Raw genomic sequence first — 22,924 nt, 5'->3', positions numbered from 1 at the left:
GTCAAGAAACACACACAAGAACTACTGAACTCCACTTTATTATTGGAGGTTATAATAACAAATCTTGAATGCCTGAGTTTCCTTCTACCCCCTCTTATATAGAATCAAGGTGAAGCTATTTTGAGGCTCTTTCTTCTGCACCCACCTTTTCCAGGTCTACATTGTCACTTTCATTCTTTTTTAACAGTTCTACTAATGGTTCTTGCATTCCTTCATCAGCTTGATCTTTGCATTCCTCTACAACTTGCTTCAGATTATGAGTTTGTAACAATGTCCACAAAAGTGCCATCAGGACAGGTCTTAGGGGCAGATGACTAGGTCTCCACTTAGAAGTACAGCCCTTACATCCAAAGTATAAACTAGTCTTTTCTAACCTTGACTACCCTTCATGCATACCTATTTTCCCCAGGCAACATTCCTCATTGCTGAAATTACCAAGAGACGGAAGCCCATCCGGAAGACAAGGCTGGAGAAGGGTGACTTGACGTTATCTTACTGCAACTCTGCCAAAGATTGTCCCAAATCTGCTAAGATTCAACTTTTGGTGCATCAGAGTGGACTTGACTTTGACCCCTTATTTAATCCAGAACAATCTCTGATTTCTGCTTTTAGGCCTTCCTTGGAGTTTTGCACTCCAGAGCAAGGTTTTTCTAGGCCTCCTATTTCAAGCAAAGCTTCTTGAATGTTGTGCAGAGTTTTTTATGACAAAGGGTTTATCAGAGTATGTTGTGTCATCTGTTCTAAATGAATTGTGCAGAAAACACTGCCTCAAATGTGTTTTTAATAGGACGGTTATTGGACATTCAATACCAAGTGAACCTCAAAATCACAGATGCGTATCTATTATGCAGTGGTTAATCCTCAATGGACATGCTTTCTTAACTAATTATCTCTTAGTTAATGAACATACAATAACTAATAAAACTTAAAAGGGAAACCTTTAATTGCTGTACTGTTAGCCTACTAATTAAAAATATTTGTTAAGCTTAAACAGATAGTAATCTATTCTAGGCCTTTCAAGTTTGGTACATCTTGAGGGAATTTTTGATTTAAAGCAATGTGAAACAAACCTCTGTCATTTTTCAGGACATGGGTAGAAATTACTGCAGACATGAGAATTGTGTTGGGAAAAGAAAGAAAGGAACACCAAATAAATGTCAAAAAGGTATTACTGTTAGGAAAATAATCCCTGGATTAGTAGACCTGAAGAGAATAGTGAAGGAGTGCTGGTTCTTTGCATCTATCAGATATATTTGAAAGGCTCAATGTTCTATTTTGTACAATGTATCACTAGCAAAAACCTGGTGATGGTTCAGAACTACTAGTAACAATGAACACAGTTTTCAGTTTTATTATGACTATATCTGTAGGATCACATTTTGGTGAAAGGAGTTTTTTTTTAAAAAAAAAAACTTAAATAAGGACACAAATAAGAGTTATACTTTGTCAGCCTTACAAGGTGGACCAGATCAGAAAACTGACTCCACAGGAAAGCTATGACTAAGTTTTACTGAGCAACAGAATCTTGCAAGTCTGCCTGTGTTTTCCTTTCCTTCCCTCTTATACCCCAGGGTGTCAGTCTGAGTCTTTTTCTAATACTTTCCTGCTTCTCTGGGCTTAATGCATGCTTCTTCTGCACCTGCTGTTGTTCTAACACCTCCTGGATGTCTTCTCCAAGCTCATCTCCATGGCTCCCTAGATATCTCCAGATCTAAACACTGTTAGAAAGAAACTAATGTGAATATGGTGTAGCATGTGTTGGCCCAGAACTACCCCATGGTTCTACCGTAGGTCTGAGGTCCACAGTCAAGTTACTTCAGGTGGCAAACAAGTCTTTATTTACAGGAAGAGAGCTAACTATGCACAGGAACCAGTACACATGAAACAGCAATACGTTTCCCAGTAAGGGATACAGTCAATATATATAACATATATTAGTCTTATTAGGAATAGTTGTCTAACAAGCATCTGCTGACTAACAATCTTCCTTAAAGGCGTAATTCCCTTGTGCCACAGAAAGTAATATTTTCAGGTACAAGATAAAGCTGTACATTTCAGTCATTACTGATGTACTCTGATGAAGCGCTTTGAACTGAATGAAAGTCATGTAGGTAGATACCTGTGGCATGAGCATCTTGGTTCTGTACTGATTGAGTGCAGGTATCATGCTAAGCCTTTATATGATCTGCTTTTCTGGTGGGGTGGGCTGTGAACTCAGCATTGTGGTTTGTAAGCAGTGTTTATGGCTTACCCTGATGTTTAATACCTGCCAACAGTGGTTTACTCAGCAAATCATGTACCCGTGGCTTAGCACCATGTTTGTACTATGTCATTTAGATGCTGCTAGCTACAGTAAGGTAATCCTGGGTACAGAGTAAGGTCCTCTCCAGCATGAAAGGCAGTTGTGGCTATTTTTTGCTATAATGCATGCTAGTGGCCTCTTCTTTGCACATAAACAGATCCATTTTTCAGCGGTGTAATCAGTATGCTTCTATTAAGCTACTTAACAGCAATGAGCTGTGGTTCATTAGGTAGCTACTGTTGTGTCTCCGTCTAGTTAAAATTTCACAGCAAGTTAATCTATTTTATTACAAATGAGAACACAAGCAATCATGTCCCTGGCATTTTCCAAACACAGGGTTAACAGTATTCGCGACAAATCAACGAGGACATTGCAGTTGGAAAATTGCAGAGCTGATAGGCTAACCATCTCTTTACACCTTGATGACTTCATTTTTGGATTTTACTGTCATCTGTGGATTTTACAGCTCCTTGCCACTCTTTGTATATTTCAGTTCTCTTCTGAACATAGCTGTTGTTCAGCTAATTCAAGACATTAAAAAAACCCTTCTGAGTAGTAGATAGTCACACGTGTGTGTGTGTACACAGATATAAACACCAAAAATATTAAAAGAGGGTTTCAACTCAAATGAAACCAGCTTTGAAAAGGTTGCACTGTTACAGGGGTGGGGGTAAAATATTTATATATCTGAACAAAAACCAGAGTATAAATGTTCATTGCTCATGAAGGACTGAAGAATATTGGTCCAGTATAGTCTGGACATCCAGAAGAACTTTTGCAGAGCTTCAACTGTCTGTATATGGATGTAAACATGACCACTAACATAGATGTCTACATCACTGGAAGCAGTTATTGCAGAAATCAACAGCCCCTGGCAAATTGCAATATACCTTATGTGTTGTAAAAACAAGAATACCAGCTGTGATTTGGATAAATCATTTATTTCTAGTTTGGTCCAAACTCCACTGCTTCCAGTTAACTTTGGAGTGCAATTCGTTATTAGATATAACATGGCAACATAATTCAGGACAGGAACACCAGAAGGGCCACCTCCTTCTTCTTCATGCATCTACCCCCTCTTCCTCTGTGGCTAATTTGCTCATTGTCCCATTTTGTTCAGAGGTGTGAATGGCTCTGAATAGGCCTTTTTATTCTTTTATCCTTTTAAAAATGAATTGTGTGAATTGTGAAAAATGTCAGCGTACCTATAGACTGATTTGAAGCTCACTTTCTAGATTTATATCCCACATTTCCTCCAGGAGCTTGAGGTGGCATACATAGTGTTTCCTCCTCCAATTTTTCCTCACAACAACAATCCTAAGAAGACTTTAGGCTGGGAATCACTAGCCCAAAGTAATTTAATGAGTTTCTAAACTGAAGATGGGGTTGAAACTCAGTCTTTCTCATCCTAGTCCAACATCTTAATTGCTATACCACATTGGCTTTGTTGTAGACTTAGTACTGGTTGCTAGAAATGTTTAATTGTCTTTGGTGTTTACCTTTTTGCTTCATTACTGATATATTATCTTTTTTTTTTTCATTTATGGATCCATGATCTGGTTTTCCATGAGGGATAGGCAAGAACATGGTTTCTAGGAAATCTCAAACTGGAAGGAATGCCCACAAAAGAATCCATTCTGCAGGAAAAAAGCCCAACGGGTTAGTACTCCTTTGGTATGAACAGGACAGACTGCCATCGTTTGACTACGAGGATACTAGTCCAGAATTCAAGAGTAGAACAATTGACTCCTTTGCTCTCTCAGAAGAAGTGGCTATTGAACAGGATACACCCCTTAACCTGAAGCAGCTTCTCTTAGTGGGACATGGAGTAGCTACCTAGACGTAGCTGAATCTCTGTAGCTGCTGGAAATCATCAGTTGCTGAAGCCACAATCTCACAGACTTGAATATTCACTGGAGCTGTCCAAGGTGCTACTTTTTGGTCTGCATTAAACTGCTTTCCTTTATCGTACCATAAGGCTGCTGAATGTGTACCTCTTTAGATGTTTTTGGACTATGCATTTTTAAATCCCTGACTGGTATCTATATTGACTGGAAGGCTAGGTGTTGGTTGGATCTCAAAAGGAAGCAATTCTAGATTTCACCAGGGGCCTGCACAACTAAAACTCAAACTTCTACCTCTGCAAATTGAATCCGGTTCTAGAATGCCTTTCTGTTGCAGTATTGTAGAGTTGGGCACAAAAATGGCCTTTTAAAAATCTCCACCTAATTTATGAGCAGACAAATTGGGTGGGTGATTTCTCTGATTATTTTAGAGAAAGGAGAAATTCGTCAACCATTTCTCAAGGACAGGACCATAACTGATGCAAGAAGACTCAGCTACAGTGATCCATACCCTTATCACCACCTGGATTACTGCAACACACTTTACATGGGGCTGTCCTCAAAGAATATTCAGACACTACAACTGGTCCAGAATGCAACAACCCACATATTTACCCATTCCTGACAATGGGATCATACAACATCAATTCTGCAGGACCTGCGTTGCTTACTAAGTTTCTAAGTAGAAATTAGAATTGATGGTATTGACCCATAAAGTCCTTCCTGGCTTGGCTCCTAGATTGCCTTCTTCCAACTACACTGGCCTGATCTATCAGATGTTGTAGAGAACCGCTGCTAATGATCCCCCCCTTCTGGCAGGTGAGGAGAGCCACGATTAGTGGCACTGCCTCTCTGTAGCAGCCCACTGCTTTGGAATGGCTTCCACTGGAAATCAGACTTGTCCCCTCCCCACTGACCTTTAAGGAAGCAATTAAAATTTATTCTGCCACTTTTATTATTTCACCCTCTTTTATTTATTGTCAGCGTTGGTATCCTACATTGTTGTTTAAGTTATCATTTTGTTGTATTCACTGTAAGCCACCAAGAGTCTTATTGAATATGGCAGGGTATAAAATCCAATAAGCAAACAAGCAAATAAATGAACTTGCTGTGCTCCAGGTATTTTGGATTTCAATTCTCAATTGCTTCAGCTACTCACTGGATCCAAAACTTCTGTAATGTACCGTAATATTGGCTGTTCTCATTCATGATCGTTCAGAATTTGCCCACTCCCCATTTGCAGTAATCAACCCAGCCAAAGTCACAGCAGAGTTTTTTTTCTCTGTCTATGCACAGCTTACCTAGTGTTGGCACAATCCGCTTGACCTTCGTCCTTCAGATGTGATATTTCATAGTATTGATCTCCAGCGTTTAGAGGAATTGTGACATGCTGGTTTGCCCTGTTTATTTTTATTTCCACTGCAGCTATAATTACTCACCCAAATGTTAATCTATTAATGAGTTCCTAAAGGACTTAATGGCATTTCTCTGCCAACAAGAGTGTTTTGTAGTTCTTCTGGAATATTGGAAATTTTATTCATATAGTTTGTTTCCATGCTTCTTCTCTGCAATCAGATGGGCAGGGCAATGGGAGAGGGGATTAAGTTACTAATGAAAAAGGAAGCAGAAAACAACTGCAGAAATGCCCCAATTCAGGATTTGGTCTGAGAATCAAAAACAGACCACAAACTTGTGATTTTATGGGGAAAGGGAGTAAGCACAGAAACTATCTTAACACATTTTTTTATTTATCTCATCAACGAGATGGCATCATTACTATTGTTCTTTTGGCCATCTCAGGATGGACTACTCAAAGGGGATTGACATATAATGGTTCTTCCTGGCAAACCTCCTCATGAAGAATTATGTTGGCTCAGTATTCAAATGCTTAGCCCATGTCTTTGCATTTTGTGAGATGTGCTAAGCTAATGTCTGCAGGGATCTTTTTTATATTTTAAATTGACAAACAGGGGGTATAGGCAGAGGGATGAATCATTGGTACATTTTTCCAAGTATTATTTAATCTGATCAGCAGAAGTTTTTCCCATCCCCACCTGCATCTTTTAAATTACAGAGGACACTAAACGCAGGATCTTTTACATATAAAACATGGTGAAATATGCCCCATCCAAAAAGATCTTCGGTCTTTTTGGAAATAGACACATATATCTATGTTCTTGAAAAATTACCCCACTTTCAGCAACATTTAGTCTTTAATACCAGATGTTCACTTACTAATTTCCCTGCATTGTGACCATTTCTCACCAACTTGTTAATTGCCACCTGCTCAGATCAACAACAACAACAAAAGAAGTTAACAAATCATCAGATGATCCTGGAAAACAGTCATTCAAAAACACAATACTTTGGCAAGGAATTTGTAAAGACATTTCCTAATGACTACTCTACAATATTCAGACTCTTACTGTGTTACTAGGGAAAATTTAACATCCCACTCAATCTATGTACATACAGAAAAATGCAGAAGGACTGGAATAAGCTATATAAGGTTCCCCAGATATTGCTGGTGTGCAACTCCCATCATCCCTGACCACTTGCCAGGCTGGAGGGTGATGGGAGCTGTAGTCCAATAATGTCTGCCTAGCCTTGAGTTGCTAGACAATCCTTGTTTTGAAAAGACACTGACTGGCTGAAGAAGAAAACTTGCTTTTTCATCTCTTCCAATTTCCATCTCAAAAAAAGAGGAAGTCAGAAAGTCCCTCAACATCTCTGCAAACTTTCTGTTCTCCATTCATTCTAATTAAAACACATGCACACAAGCACTGAAATACAAAAGGGAGAGATCTATTTACTCAGGGAACTCTAGCCTTTAAAGCTGGGTGTAATATATTTGAAAACAAAGACCACGCAGCCAAAAACAGGGAGAAGTGTTTTGAATCTACAGAGGGATTCAAAAGGCCAGAAAAATCCAAAACCTTTTCCAACTGGCTCATACAACATACTAAGTCATAAGGTAATTTGTCTACTTTGGGCTTTGCATGTTGTGTGAGCCCACCCATTGTGGTTCATAGACCAGACTTCAAGGGTCAGCAAGCTGGGCAAATCGAAGTTTGTCCAATTAACTTGAGTTAACCAAACTATGGCTCGGCTTTACTGTGTAAATCCTGCCTGGAAATCTAGTTGAAAAAACCCCTCCCTTCTGCCCAGAAGAAAAGAGGGCTTGGGTTCCAATCCTAGGACAGAGCATTTGGTTGGAATGTGGAAAAATCTGGGTTCATTCTCTTTAAAGTGTTTTGGTCTATGACCGTATCTAAAATCAATCTCTTCCATCTTCTCATAAGGGCAGAAAATAACCCTGCCTGAAACTCTGTAAAGCAGATGCCAGACAGTGTTTGCGATACTGGGCAAACAGAACAGTGATCAGAGTTAGCAGAAGCAAGCCTCCTATGTTCTTAAAGAGGAAGAACTCCACAACTTGGTTTCAAAGGGAAGGTATGCCTCCTATGAAATGTAGGAGTAGATCTGAGGAGAAAGCATGCCTTCCAGAAATGCTACATGCAATGCCAGATCATCTATTTGGGTAACTCTTCTATAACATGACAAAAAACATCCTGTGTTCATTTCCTTTCAACCAACTGAGCCTTCTCCCTCCTTCCAGCTCAATGCAATCTCCTTTCCATGATAAAAACAGTCCTTGTTTGCTGCTGTGTCTGACTGATTCAATGACGTTCCCAGGGCTAAAAGACATGAATGCTATTTCAAGTCTGCATTAGAGCTGTATTTGTTATTAACTACAAATGCTAATGGCTGAGCCAACATTAAAAGGACCTGGAGCATAGCGAAAGGCTAATAATATGACCAGGTTAATTTTCATAGGAAAATGTGAGGGTTTTCAAACAAACAAACAGAAAAAAAACAAGTTAAAGATATTAAATATAAAAACAGTGCTATTATATGTCCCAGAAACAGCTGCATAAGAAAAGTCACCAGGCACTTGTGAGTATCAAACCCCCCTTCCGAGGGGACACGCCTGGATTCCTAATGTTGCACAATCCCCAAAACAAGGCAATAAATTGAACTGTGATTATTTAAGAACTAGAGGACCATCCTGCTCAAGATGTAGCAAAATGGAAGTGCAAAACAAGACATCTCAGATTCAACCTCATTAAAAATGATTAGATGGTAGGTGGTGGGATACAGCATTGCCTGAAAGGATATCAATGATTCTTGTAGATCAGGAATGGGGAACTTTGGAGTGGGGAGAGGGTTGACTGGTGTGCTAATGCACCACCCTACGTGGGTGGAACAGGACAAAGAAGTAGAAGAGGCCAAGAACAATTAAAATTGATTATTATTTTTATATCAGAATAATGACATATAATTAATAAGATTTCTCCTAAGATGTAGTAGTAGTAGTAATAATAATAATTATTATTATGTATCATATATAGATATATATTAACATATAGATTCTTGCAAACACTTTTGGAAGTGTCCCAAGGACAAACACAGTCCTAGAGCCTGAGATGGGATAGATGATAGATGGCACAGAGTCCTGGGATAGATAATATCGGTCTAAATCAGGAGGAGGGAATCCACAGACCTCCAGCTATTGCCGAACCACAATTCCCAGCATTCCAGCAAATGCGTCCAATGGCAAAAGGATTTAGGGATTTGTAGTTCAGCCAACATCTGAGCTAAATAGACCAATTTTCTTGCCCGGTATGAAGTACCTTCCTAAGAACTTAATCCAGAAAAGGATACGGAAAAATGCCAGAGACTATCAATCATTGGTCCATCGGGTTCACCACTGTCTACAGACTGGCAGAAATTCTCATTTTTCTGTTGTAAAACCAATCAGCCCACCTTTTTGACGTGGGCAGATATGTGCCACTACGCTGAGATTCTTACTGCTTGAGAGGCTCTTTTGATGTTTAAAAAAACAGCAGCAGTAGCAGCAGGTTCATTTTACATTTGATTCAAAAGCCATCCACCAACGGCACCTCGGAAACATTCTCTGGGAACCCAAATATTGTAGCTGGTCATGGAAGAAGCACAGAGAAGAAAACAACAGAGATACTTATTGGGCCAGTGAGTTCCACTGGTAGCACGTTCACAGACAATTGGGAGTAGTTGGGATACTTTTTCCCCACCAAGATGACCCCAAGACTCCCTGTGAGCTCTGTGGCCAAGACAGGTATGAAGATGGGCTTTATTTTATTTATTAATCGAAACAATTTATATGGCCGCTCATCTTTTATCAGATAACTCTGGGCAGCTAACAATCATCAAACCAGTGTAGATAGAAAATATAAAGCAGGACCCCCTGATTTTTTTGTTTTTTTAAAGCATCCCAGTCCTTCTCCAACAAGCTATCACAGGAGAGGACAACTTTATTTGGAGAAGACACTTTAATTTTCTGGCCTCCAAATAACTAGTAACATCTCACTAGAGTGAGCAAGCCAAATTATTCAGAGAGGAGGTTGCCCGTTAATCCTTCAAACCCTTGGAACAAACAGGCTCTATTTTTTGGAACTGAGTGGTTTTTTTAAAGGGGCTAAACTTGGTGTCTTGAGCCTTGCAAAGATAAGGCTTAATCCCTCTCCCTAAATCCCATAAAATGCTAAAAGGGGACTAGTAGTTTAGTTTAGCTATTATTTATTTTAATTTCTATAGCCGCCCATCTCAACCAAGTGACTCTGGGCGGCGAACAATCATGAAAACAATTAAAACAAGCACAATACAGCACAAAATAAATATATATGGCAGCCAAGAAAAATTATCCCATAATTACCAGTATGGCCAAGAAACGGGGCCCTTAACACATTTGGGGCCCCAGGCCTGGACACATAAGCAGGTCTTTAGGGTCTTTACAACCATATCAACTGGGAGAGGGGAAGGTTAAACCTTGGCAAAGATCACTCATTTCATCTGTTTAAAAAAATTCAACTTTCCCCCAAATTGGGCCAATTTTTTCTGCTCAGTCCACTTTAGACTTGAAAAATATACCTACCTGACATTTTGTTTAAAATTCTGATCCTGCGGACGAGTCACAGTGAGCCAAGTTTCAAACGGTGAGGAAGTTTTCTCAGTGGGACTGTAAATCCCTGAAGGCAGGGATTTATAATAGAGTTTTTGACAGTATCCTTAACTATGGAAGTGCTAGTAGGAGCTGCTAATCACATTAGGTTAGATTATAGATGGCAAGGAAGACTTTTGAAACCTGGCTACCTTGGCTTTGCTTAATTTATAGTGTTCTTGTCCAGAGGAAATCAAATTTCATAGTTATGACATTTCTTTCCAGAGTACTAAATGTTAACTTTGCTGAGCAAGCACATTTTAGAGACAGGTGGTGGGGTACTGCAGAGAGGATGTGGAGACAGACAGCTTTGTTCTGGATGGCAAATGTGATGTATGGGGTAGAGGACAAAATCATTTCATTCAAAGATTTCCAGGGAGCCAAGATCTTCTGGTAACACAGAAGCAGCTCAGTTAAAGCTTTACAAAAAGAGCTTTGAAAGGTAAATGGCTGAATGAAGACATTCATGGAAATGTTCTGCCTGAGTGCCATCAGACAAAGCTCTGATGCTCTGGTGTAGCCTATGACAATGCTTGGTTTGCATTCTTTTCTTGCTGGTCCCAGGGATTATCATTTTCACTTTCAAAATTGCCTGGATCAGCCTTCCCCAACATGAGCATCTGGAATTCTCAGCAATGAGGAATGCTGCGGGTTGAAGACCTCATACTTGGAGGCATCCATGCCAGGAAAGAGGAATAAGGGCACGATAGAACCACTAGAAGCATCATGTGAGCCCAACAGGGTCTCATGAAATCCAGAAGGCAGCTGCCCTCTGAAACAACACTCTCCCTGAGGTCCATACCACCCCAACTTGGTTGTCCTTCCAGAGAGCTTTAAACACCACAGGCACTGTTGTGGGACATTATGTGAGCCCCCTACTTAGTTGAGTTGAGTTGTCTGTGACTAATTGTTGTGGTTTCCTCCCTGGCATGGCCATTTCTATTCTTGTTCTTAACTCTTTCAGGGCCTAGAATCATGCATAAGTGAGGGGGTTGTAGAAATCAAAATGATAGACAAATTAAATAAATAATCAGATACTACTTTACCAAACATTCTTTGGCCCTCTCTCTTTGTTTTCCAGCCCTGAACAAAATTGTGGCTCTGATTAACTGGACCGCAACTTTAATGATTTTTTAAACATGTGTATTTATGTTTTTTTTTAAACCATGCATTTTTAAAAAGTATATAAAACAAATGCAGTAATAAATGTATTATTACATTTACAGTTCACTTTCCTCCAGATATCCATTGCATTATATCTTCAGAGAAACCCTGTGAATTTTAAAATTCAAAAATACACTGGGGGTCAAGATCCAGGCTGGGATGATCAGACACAGGATAGGCAGATATCCATTTCTTCCCTTGAGTGACTCTATTCCCTAAATTTCTTTCCCTGAATAGCCAGTTAAAAAAGCAGAAGAAAAAAAAAAATCCTCTATTGGCAATTTCATTCATACCTATCAGTTTTACATGTGTCCATCATTTCCCAGTTCTGCAAAAGGAACATGGTTTTGCCAGTAATATAAATTATAATGTTGTATAAATAAAAAATATGGGAATTCTCAATTTCTGCTTTCCTTTGTTCTATGATCTACAAGGCACATGGTTCATTTTTTATATGATGGAACAACCATGCTTAAATCCCTCCTAACGTGAGAGGGAAAGGAACCTATCATGTCAGAAAGAAAGCTAGTGGACAACCATTTCTCCAGCTGGCTTTCTGGGTGGAGGGAGGAGTGCGCCTATATGAAATTTTACTTCCTGCTGAAATGACATCATCTAACCCAACTGTGTCACATCTGTTTTGAGTATGTTCTGAGTCTTACCTTTATTACTGATGCTCCAGCTCTGGAAAGTGGGCTATGCATCTGTGCAGCTGCAGCCATGTTTGCTATAGTATTGAGATGGTTCATTTGATTCATGGCCATCGCTACAGAAGCAGGAGGTAGGCCAACGGGAAGAAGAGGATGGGGCATCATCATAAATGGTAGATCTATCCCTGAAACACAAAAAAACACAGCCCATAAATAAGTCAAAAGATACGATTTCCTAAGGTTTTCACCCGTAATTTTATTCAAGAGGGTGAAGGTTCAACGGAATGAGTCAACTAGGACCATAATTAGCCTGAAATATTTTCTATACTTTGCAGTTGAGGTTGAGCTTCAAGAATAACAATGGAGTTGTATTCATATACACAAGAAAAATAGGGCAGGTTTTTAAAAAAGAAAAAAAACCCAACTTGGATGGATACTCCAGGATTGAAATGAGATATGTAACTGAAGGGCACATACCAACAAAGACAGTTCTCTAGCCAGCAAGCTACAACAAAAAAGTATTAATCTTATTTTTTATGCTAAAGATTGCCGATCTTTAAAACGTATAATGAAAATATTGTATCTTTCAAAAGAGTTTTGTGATTTATGGAGCATCAGTTGCCTTGAACTTTGTAGACAGATATAACGAATTCAATTCTAAGAACAGAATTCATGAAATAAAAACTGGTATGCCTCAAAGATAGATAAGAAAACAACCCCAGACCTCTTTAAAGTGATCATCTAACGCAGCAACAGGACTGGTAGCACATCTGGAATTCAGAGTGTACACTGGTACTGCCACAGAACTGGTTTACCTATTTACAAGATGGCTACCATGATGGGTGTCATCAGTCATAAAGCATCTATTTTTCAGAGGACAAAATAGGGAGGTTGTTACCTATCACCTTCTCTACCACCCCCACCACCTTGATATTCTCTACTAACCTAAGTTACTTCTGCCTTTTTTTCCTGAGGAGGTAAGCACATTTCCCACACTATAGTTCACATATGCTGTACGCATTTCAAATCTAGATTTTCTAAAAATGGGAAATATGTGGGTCCCAGAGGTATTCCAGATTCCCATTAAAAAAAGAGAATGTAAAAAAAGAGAATGTAAATAAAAAAAATAAAATCAGGTAGAAGAGGAAGATGGCTAAGAAGTTATCCACGAGCACATAAAGTACATCTAAAGTTCTGATGTTTAAATTCTCAACCATGACTTCAATGATAAAAAAATGAGCCTGCATAAGTCCTTCTCAGAGGGAAAGAGAGGTATCTTCTAGGTTTACAAGCCAGGTGATCAAACTACGGTTTGATTTAGTTTCTGTTCAACCTAGCTGTGGTCAGAGCAGCAAAAAGGTCACCTCTAAGAAGGGAATTAAGTTCTTGCTTTCAGTTTCTTCCCTCCTCATCTGTGAAAAAGAAACAACAGGAGACCCCCCCCATCTCATTCAGAACCCTCTACCTAAACCAAGGAGAAATGATCACTTGAACTATGCCTGAGATATGCAGATGCCAAGATATTATGATCCCAATAAATCAATATCAGCAGTTGCGTCTATCTGGAAGACAATATGATGCCAGAACAGATGCTGGGAAAATCCTTATATCTACATCTACATTTATCTATACACAATACACCAAGAGCTATGATTGGTTGGCAAAGAATACGTGTGATCTCTCTTGTTTCACTAACCTCACCCAGCCCACCTCAACTGCTAATGGCAGCCTTTGTCCCCTCATCAACTCTTCCACTGCAGTCTGGTAATCTTTCCTTATACTCCATGGAGTTTCGGCGCTCCCAGACACCATCTGTCTGAATTGGGCTGCCTATCTCTTTACAATCCAATTGACATGCAAACTACATGCAAATGACAAACAGAATGTAACAACCCATCGTTGTTTTAAGAGACACTATATCATAGGTTTTCAAAGGGGGGGGGGAGAAGGAAATGTGTCTGCATTCTGCAGATCAAGCATAATTATTTGTTATTCAATAAACCCTCGAATCACTATGTGGAAGACAACTGAGAAGTCAACATCAACCACAGCAACAACAATAGCGATAAAACGATAGCAGCAGAATATACAATAAAATAGAACATTTTTGTGGACTTTGGAGAGACACCAATCGGTTTCTGCGGCATGAGATTATCCGGGGGGGGTGGCGGGGGGGAGAGGAAAGCCTAATTTTCAGTGATGGTAAACCATTGAACAAGGCTTGGTAGAATTAACCACGGATCCCGTGTAACTGGGGTTCATCACTTCCAATTTTATAAACAACTGGATATTCCATTAGAAGTGATTTTGATCTTCCATTTCTTGTCGGCAAACACAGACACAACAAGGAGGTAACGGGCACTATTCATATCCAGCTGAGGTTGATGGCAAAATATTGCACCGATTTTCACCAAATTTTCACAGCCCAGTGTAGGTGACACTAAAAGATGCAAGAAGGGAACTGGCATATTGCACAACTCCCCCCCCCCCCAAATTCCAACCTTAAATGTAGGGGGAGGATGGAAGATGGAGGATAGGGAGAGACACCACAGCTCCTAGCTCTAGATCTAACACTACAACACAAAAGAAAAAAATGGGATTGAAATGACAGGCCTTAAATGACCTCATTGTCCCACAGAGATTATGACATCACTGGAGGAAATCCCTGTTGAATGCCAACATCTCAGCAGCTCCATTAATGCAACATGCTTCACTGGTTTCTAAATTAACCAATTTGTTGGGTTAGCACAATACATTAACTACCAAATAGTTCTGAAATAACCAAATGGGCTGCATTAACAAAACATGGTAAGCTCCCCCCCTCCAAATGTTCAACATGAATCAATGTTAACCAGGGTAAGGATAGCTACCCGAGAGATGCTTCAGACAATCTTAGTGAATCCTGAGATAAGCGGATGTGACCCACACTTCCCAAACCAGGTGCTAAGCAAACTGTGACCTCGAGTCCCTTCTCAGCAGTGCCTGGAGTCTTCCATGAACAATATAATTGGGGGGGGGGAGGTCATGTTTAGAAAGGAGCTTGGCCACCTCATATTTCCAAATAGACCACCTCCATTAATATTCATCAGGTCTTCTAGAAGCCACCGATTACCAACCCATACTTTCACAGGGAAAGTGTGGAAGGACACATGCCACCCATTCATATTTGCAGCTTTCCTCTCATATTCTGTTTAAGGAGGGGCAACAAATGGTACAGCCTGCCCCAACAGGTGAAAATATATAGTACTCAAGTTATTTGGGCACATAGCAGAATTCCATACGCCCCTCTTCCTTTTCCTGGCAGTGAAAGGAACTCAGAAATGGCCGCTAGAGACACCGTCTCCCTCCGCTTGATGTCAGGGCTGGCCCTGGGATGTTTCCAAACACGACACAGCACTGGGATTTTTGTGCTAGCATACGTACTGTTTGTGAGCAGATGGTTTTGTTGCAGAGGACTAAGTGGATGAGTGGTTGCCAAATTGGGCTGTCCTGACAGTGCTGCGTGGCTAATTCCGTGATGAGATCCTGTCGGGATTGGAGACTGGAGCTTCTCTTTATCCCATGAGGATTCACTTCCACCTAAAAAACAGCATACAGAACATTGATTTCCCCCCCCTTTTAAAGATGGCTGGGCTTTTCCCTAATTATTTCCCCTCTCCCTGAACAGAATCATCAGACCGTTTCCCTTACTTATTTTTTTTTATTAAAATACTGATGACCTACCCCAAAACAGATTTCAGGGGTCCCCAAACTCTTCAGCTCATCAAGCCCTTCATGAAGTTTCAGATTGTTCATTGACCCCCAAACATTTATTATATGAAAATAATTTAATAAATATGACTTTTAGTACTACGAATGATAATAATAACAATAACAATAATGGATAGTCCCATTGACCCTTGGGGGTCGATACTGACCACTTTGGAGAAGCCTGGTGTAGGATATCATTGATAAAACAAGGCAATTAACCAAAATAAAACACAAATGGAAAATCATTAAAAACAACCTACATGAGAATAATGTCCATGTAAACGTACTGTCTCAGATACTCCAAAATGTGGGAGAATAGATACTTAAATGAAGCCAACACTGCTGTCAGCATGGCCTCGGGGAGGATGACAACCCACAATTAGGTACCATAGCCAAAAAGACTCTTTATCACAAATCTACATAATCCACTGATTCCAATTATGGGATGTAGAGGAGAGGTCCCTTGGCAGATCATAATTCTTGGGCAGGTGTACACATTCCCACCCGGATTAGGAAGTAAACAAGCAGAAGGACACCTAAAGGTGAGTCATATTCCATGAATTCTAGCTTTCTTCCTTTTAATAAATCTCAAGAGATGAAAAAAAAAAAAAGGATGAAAAGTGGGAGAAAGCACCTGTCCATGTCCCGGGTCACCATGTGTCCAGCCAAAGGAACAATCTGAGTCTAAACAGGTAGCCACAGTATATACATGAATCCTAGAGATGTTTAATCAGGAGCCCTGGTTTGCAATCCCTTTCAACTGTAATTAATTTGCAAACCTCCTAATTGAGTGAAAAGAGCCTGCTGTGTTGTTTAGAGCATGGGAATTCAACAGAATCTGCAATTCTCTGAGCAGGAAGCAGAAAAGGGTGCCCCCCAACTGGGGGACATTGATTTCTCAACAGAGAACCATGAAAATAAGTGCATGAGTGCTGTTGACATAAAGCATCTTCTATACATTAGACAATTCAGAATTTCTTAGCAAACTTTCAATAAGCCAGGCACAGTATGTAGACTTTTTGGTGGGGGTGGGCTGCAGGTAAAATGCAGATGATAACAGACCTAAGTCATCTTCTTTCATCTAATACAGTTGGTTGGATACATTTTCTATCACAAGGCCTCTCTAGCATTACAAGTTACAATAAGCCATGGCTGAACTGCATTAAGCTACACCTGGCTGGGCTTTCAGAACAGACTAAATGCTGAATCATGGTTTATATATCACCATGAATGGATCTGCAGTGTACCCTAAGCCAAAGAAAAATAAATCTTTTTAAAGTTTGATGCAATGTGTTAACTCCACCAATATCTATATGCACGCGAAATATATAATCTTACTGACATCCTTATGTTGGCCTATGACCATTATAAAGATGGATTTGATTTACATACATCCAGTAAGAAAATTCATTCTCCCCTTTGAACCTGGCCAACTTTCATAAGTCTCTCCTCCTGATGTAAAAATAGATAAAAACTAAACTCCACTTAACCTTATCTGCACTCTAAACCCTATGCCAATTTTTTTACATATAGACCAAAACACTCAAAGGAGATTTCTGCTATATGGAATGTCTTTCCCTCTTTCCACCCCCTCTATTCAATAAAATGATTCCATTATTTTATGAATTGGTAAAAGGGAGGTATGGTTCGGAGAGTCTGTCTGGATTATTGACAATGCCAGGAATTCATTAACTTGATTTCCAATTAGAATCCATAATACTTCATTGACATGTACGGGACGGTGGCAGGGGGAAAAATGTATCTTAATTGAAGATAACAGCACAGAAGCATTCTACATTCTTTACGATGAGCACTTGGCTAATAAATGTGATTCATGTTATCAAACAGTAAAATCTGAAAGATCAATGACTGAGCAAAAAAGAAAATGCTCCATCATTTTTATGCGTACAGCCAAGCTATGAATTATCTTTACTAGTGCAAATGTGTAATTTGCAAAAACGATGAGCTTTGCATGGGCAAAGAAAGATGTGTTTATGCCAAGTTAAATTATATCATATGTTCTAATATAATGTGGCATAATTACAGTGGAGTTCAATTGTACGGCTGTATTTGTGTCAGCTGGTCATCATAAATTTGACACACTTTACAGGGACGACCTCAAATCCATATTGACTGGAATGGGGTACAACTCAGACTTCGTCTCTAGATATATATTCTAGAAATGACAGCATTCCAGAATATAGATCTATAATGAGCCACTACATACCAAGCAGCTTTGAAAAAGTAGAAGATAGCTTGCTGGAATCTGAAAGCTTATCATCTTTAGCAGTTCAATTCCCCCTATGTTTTCCAATTTTTTTGGGGGGGGGCTTTCATTTCAATAAAAATACTCTCCAAATAAGAAAGACATCTTAGGAGATGACTGCTTCACACAGTGCAATATCTAGACGAGTTTCCCAACCATGGCAACTTCAACTCCCAGAATTCTCATCAATGGCCATGGTGGCTGTGGAATTCTGGAATTTGAAGTCCACACACCTAGAAATTGCTGAGGTTGGTAAACACAGGTCTAGATGCATTGCCCCAAGTTTTTTAAAGTTGCATCTTCAAGTGTAAATCCTTGGGGGGGGAAGTACTGTGTGTGTGTGTGTGTGTGTGGCATACTTGTTCTAACTCAATTGTTCTTGTTCCGTCTGTATTTTTCTTACGTTTGTTATACTTTATTTTAAAAAAATGATAGTTCTACACTGAGTGTGAATAGTAGCAATATTTGTAGGTAAAACACAGTCAAGCATAAATGCAAAATCCAGCATAGCACTGAGATTCCTATCAGAAGCAGAACCAGCACTGACTTGTAGAAAAGTTTGGTGACCATGCCTACCAGAAGATTGATATCGCTGGTTTGGATTTTGATTCTGATCATTTTTTAAAACCTTTTCTTACTGTGTGGCACTCAGCAGTGCCCAAGAATGCCCCACAGTGTGTACTTTGTACTCTTTAGTTATAACTTCCCTTCCGCTTTGCTGCTTTAATGGGTCTCAATTTTAATGGATTGCTTTAATATTGTTTACAAAGTGAAAATGCCATAAACCACTTGGTGTGTGTGTGTGTACCGGCTTCAGCAGAAAGATGGCAAGGAGTCTTCAACACATAAAACACTTTCCATCTACCCATTAATTCTGGTTTCCAAAAGGTCCTTTAACAAAATGGTATCATGGTTATTTGACACCAACATTTTGTTTTGTAATTATATCATCTATCTAAAAAATGTTGGCTAGATGCTGTACTCATAGCCAACACACAGTAGGGTGCCTTATCGCTGCCCTTCACTATATAAGTAAATAAATGGGAAAATGTGCTCTGGTCTGTGACCAAACTTTTCAATCTCTTCCACTGAAGTTGGAAGTGTCAGAAGCAAACTGAGAGCTCAAGAGATTCATCCACATTGCATTTTATTAATCTTATTTATCTGTCAGTTCTTAAAACTTTTCTTGGGTGGGCAAAGAGCATAAATATTTCTCCCTGCTCACATATTACAAGGTTTGGCCTTTGGGCAAAAGATCTTTCAGCAGTATTATGGAAAGAGAAAAGCTACATTCAAGCATAATGTCTAAACAAATTATTTACACTCACGTATTTTCCTAGCATCCTTTTATCTTATGCAGCAAATATTTTATAAAAATGGCAGCACTGGAGAAGATGACAGTTGGAATCAAAAGGGGAGGCTGAAACATTAACCCTTTCAGATAGGCAGATGATACCCCTTTGCTAGTTGAAAATAAAAAGACTTAGAAGAGCTTAGAATTAAAGAAAAAATGGAAAGTAAACCAGCTGGGTATTAAATATGAGTGTTAAATAGTAGGGAGACAAACATAATTTTGTGTTAAATGGTGTTTTTTCCCCCCTCTAGCTCAAATATAAAGAGAATATTGGGAAACCAATCCTACCAAGGAAGGCAATAACAAAGACAATTAAATTCCAATTAAACAAGATCAGAAAGTTAAGGCAATGGTCTTTACACTGGTATTGTACAACTGTGGAAAGTGAATATTGAGAATGTGTGAAAGAAAGCAGATAGATGCCTTCAAATTACAATTTTTGGAAATGCGAAGAGTATCATGGTCTGCAAGGATAACTAATCAGTCTTGGATCAAATAAAGGCTGATCATTCCCCACAGGTAATGATCAACTAGCAGACACTCATATATGCTTGGGCATGCAGTTGACATACTAGAAAATGTGATCAGGGTTGGCAAAGTTGGGGGAAGACAACAAATATGATGAATGGATTAAAGAAGTTACTGGAATGTCTTTTAAGAGATACAAATAGGTTACTGAAGGCAGATGAAAAGGTTATGGAAAATGGCCTGATTCCAAATATCCTAATGTGTGATCCTAGCATTGGGATTTTGAGTAGCAACGTTGGAAGGTCCAAACACAGGTAGCATTTTTAGGAACCCTCCTTTATATCTGGCAGCTAAACACACCAAGGTAAGGGACTGCGCAGGATAATTTCCCAATGTGTATAACAAAATTGCCATATTCTTCTCAATCTTAATGTCTACAAAGGGCTGCAAAGGAACCCAAATGTTATAAACAGATTCATGATCAAGACAAACTTGGTGCTGAAACATTTGCCTGTTTGACACAGGCAAGATGAATCAGTTTCTATGGCTGATAGAAGAGAGAGAGAAAAAAACCTGACTTGTTTTTTTAAAATCATAATTAACACCACTACAGGTCTGCATCATTTACTAAACAGCGGATGCAATGTGTAAATTAAGATGATGATCCATACCTGGATACAGTCCAGAGAATGTCTGTATGATAGATGCTAGGGAAGGAAAACAAGGCATTATGTTTTAGAGAACCGAGATAGTACCTACTGTATTTCACAGAATCCTAGAGCTGGAAGGATCCTTTGAGACAATCAATACCACCCCATGTTCTGTGCAGGAATCCAAATCCAAGCCTCTCAGACAAATGGCTGCCTAGCTTCTGCTAGAATACATCCAATTAATACATCCAATACCCTAATCAAGGAACTACCAAGGAGAAAACCACATCCCCACCAACCCAGACAGGGCAAGCTACTGTATATAAACAGGGAGAAAACCTCACCCTCCCTAGCACTGATGATGTTACCTAGTTGGGTAATGAAACGTCTGCAAGAAAACAACCAAGCTCAGGGAGCACCAAGGACTCCAACAGTTCAACCCTGAGCTACAGATATCCTCTTCTACTGGAACCACATATAGGCATCAAACACTTTAGAAAGCACACAAATGGGAGAAATTTACATGTAGGCAACCTCCACCAAGGATATAAGCAGGGAGCAAACCCTACCCTCACTAGCACTGATGATATTACCTAGTTGGGTAATGCAACGCCGGCAAGCAAACAACCAAGCTCAGAGAGCACCAAGGACTCCACATCCAATTAAAGGGAGACCCCTGCCTCTGTGGTCATTTTTTCCACTGTTGAACTGTTCCCCCCTCCCCCCAAAGACCAAGGTAAGGTGGAGAGCTTCCTGGAAGGTTGGAAAGGATGGTGGGAAACCACCTCTTTAGTTCACCTTGTAGAAAATGGGTATGTCATAGTAGGCTATGCCTATCATGGCAGGCTCCATGGCAACCATTTTGTCAGAGAACCCACAACATGCAGAGCCATAGGGCCACTGTGCAAATGGTTGCCAGATAATCTAATGCTACATACAGGGACAGCAACAACAATATACAGGATTGGGATCAGCAACTGAACCTTAGCACAGACACAAATTGGACTTGAGCCCTGGCCTACTACTAGCTACTGATGAAGAACCAGGAGGTTAGAATCTTATGCCACCAGTCAGCTAAGACACACCATTAAGAACATGCAGAACATGGACTGCTGGTCCATTTAATCTGTTCACCCTCACTGGCAGTTGGTCTCCAGATGGAGGCAGGGATTTTTCCAGACTTGCTTGGTCACACTTGAGAAGAAACTTGGCAACTTCTGAATGAAAAGCAATCTCCTCCTGAACTTTCCTGGGGCAGTGTCCCAGTGTGACCTGGAATTTTTCAGAAGTTCCTGAAGTGATACAAGCAGGAGCTGTGTTTGCCCAACACTTACTCAGTTGGTTGAAGGCCCAGTAGCTACATCACCTGGCATGCTAAGTTTGTTTAGTTTTAAACTTGTTTGTGACTTTCCCCCCCATAGCTTACTGTGTTGCAGAATCTAGCCCATTTGCTTAATGTATGGTTTAGCATACTATGAACACCCAGTGAAGGGGAAAATTCCCCACAACCCAGCTGACAAGGGGAGACCCCACAATTGGCTTGAGCCAAGTTAATTAAACTGCACAGGGGATGGACCACGAGGTTCTGCCCACTTAGGGAGGATACAAACAACCTTTATATAGGAGTATAATAAATGCTGACTATTAATGACGTTGATATGTCAATCATAATTTTTTGACGGCATGTGTAAGATTTATGCTTACAGTGAGAATGTATAGTTTAGCAAAGTGTATGTCTGCAAGAGTCAGCTTTTGTAGTTAGGGTTAGAGTTGGGTGAATTCAATAGTTCAATTTAGATGTGTTGTGCATGTACAGCCAGTATACGGAGCATTCTGAATATATCCATGTTCTGCCCAGGAGAACGAACGAGTACTCATAAATCAGGGACAAGGGTTGGGTTTGCCATTCTCAGTTCTATTATATGAAAGGTCTGGTTTGATCACTGTTGGTTCATTCACACGTATGTCATCCGGTGATACTTAAGCGATACATGTGGACCTGTGAACCTGAAGCCAAATCTTTCAACAAAATCACTGTGTTCATAGGTAGGCAAATGATCTTAGTCACTTTCCTTTTTGTCCCTCAATGCCATTCTCTGACATTTTTAAAAATAACTTAATCTACAAATCCTGAATCCTCTATCAAGCAATGACACAGCTTAAACCAGCCAATCCCTGGACATTAACTTCTTAATTAATATGAGGAAAGAATTCCCTTTGTAACAATTTATGACATAGAGTTTCCATTCTGTTTATTGAATCCCCAGCGTTAACACAGATGCAAAGTGGGCTATATGCAGAAGAACATCTAATGTACAATGTTGTCAGGGGCTGTAGTTATTCTTACAATCACAGGGGTCCACAGGGAGGGCGAATGACAATAGATGTGCGATGGCCTCATTGATGTGACTTATGTACCTGTCTTAGAGGTGATGA

At 39.8% G+C, this 22,924-nt stretch overlaps 1 protein-coding gene across 6 annotated transcripts in view; it reads right to left on the bottom strand.

Moving 5' to 3' along the window:
* The window catches only part of DACH2 (dachshund family transcription factor 2), a 284,826-nt gene that overhangs the window by 51,701 nt on the left and 210,201 nt on the right, over positions 1-22,924 (bottom strand). For 4 of the 6 annotated variants that reach the window (XM_088151649.1, XM_088151651.1, XM_088151650.1 and 1 more), the window contains 2 exons: positions 15,424-15,579; positions 12,013-12,185 (listed from right to left, as the gene is read on the bottom strand). In XM_088151649.1, the coding sequence (XP_088007775.1) occupies positions 12,013-12,185; positions 15,424-15,579 (329 nt within the window). The remainder of the gene's footprint in view (positions 1-12,012; positions 12,186-15,423; positions 15,580-22,924) is intronic. The other 2 variants (XM_088151653.1, XM_088151654.1) reach the window with 1 other exon arrangement.

Source organism: Python bivittatus, unplaced genomic scaffold (genome assembly GCF_059951505.1).
Source record: "Python bivittatus isolate LINGU-HERP-01145 unplaced genomic scaffold, Pbiv_v1 ctg000670_np1212, whole genome shotgun sequence".
Lineage (NCBI taxonomy): Eukaryota > Metazoa > Chordata > Lepidosauria > Squamata > Pythonidae > Python > Python bivittatus.
Note: the sequence above shows the minus strand (reverse complement) of the source record. Positions and strands in the feature narration are given on the sequence as shown.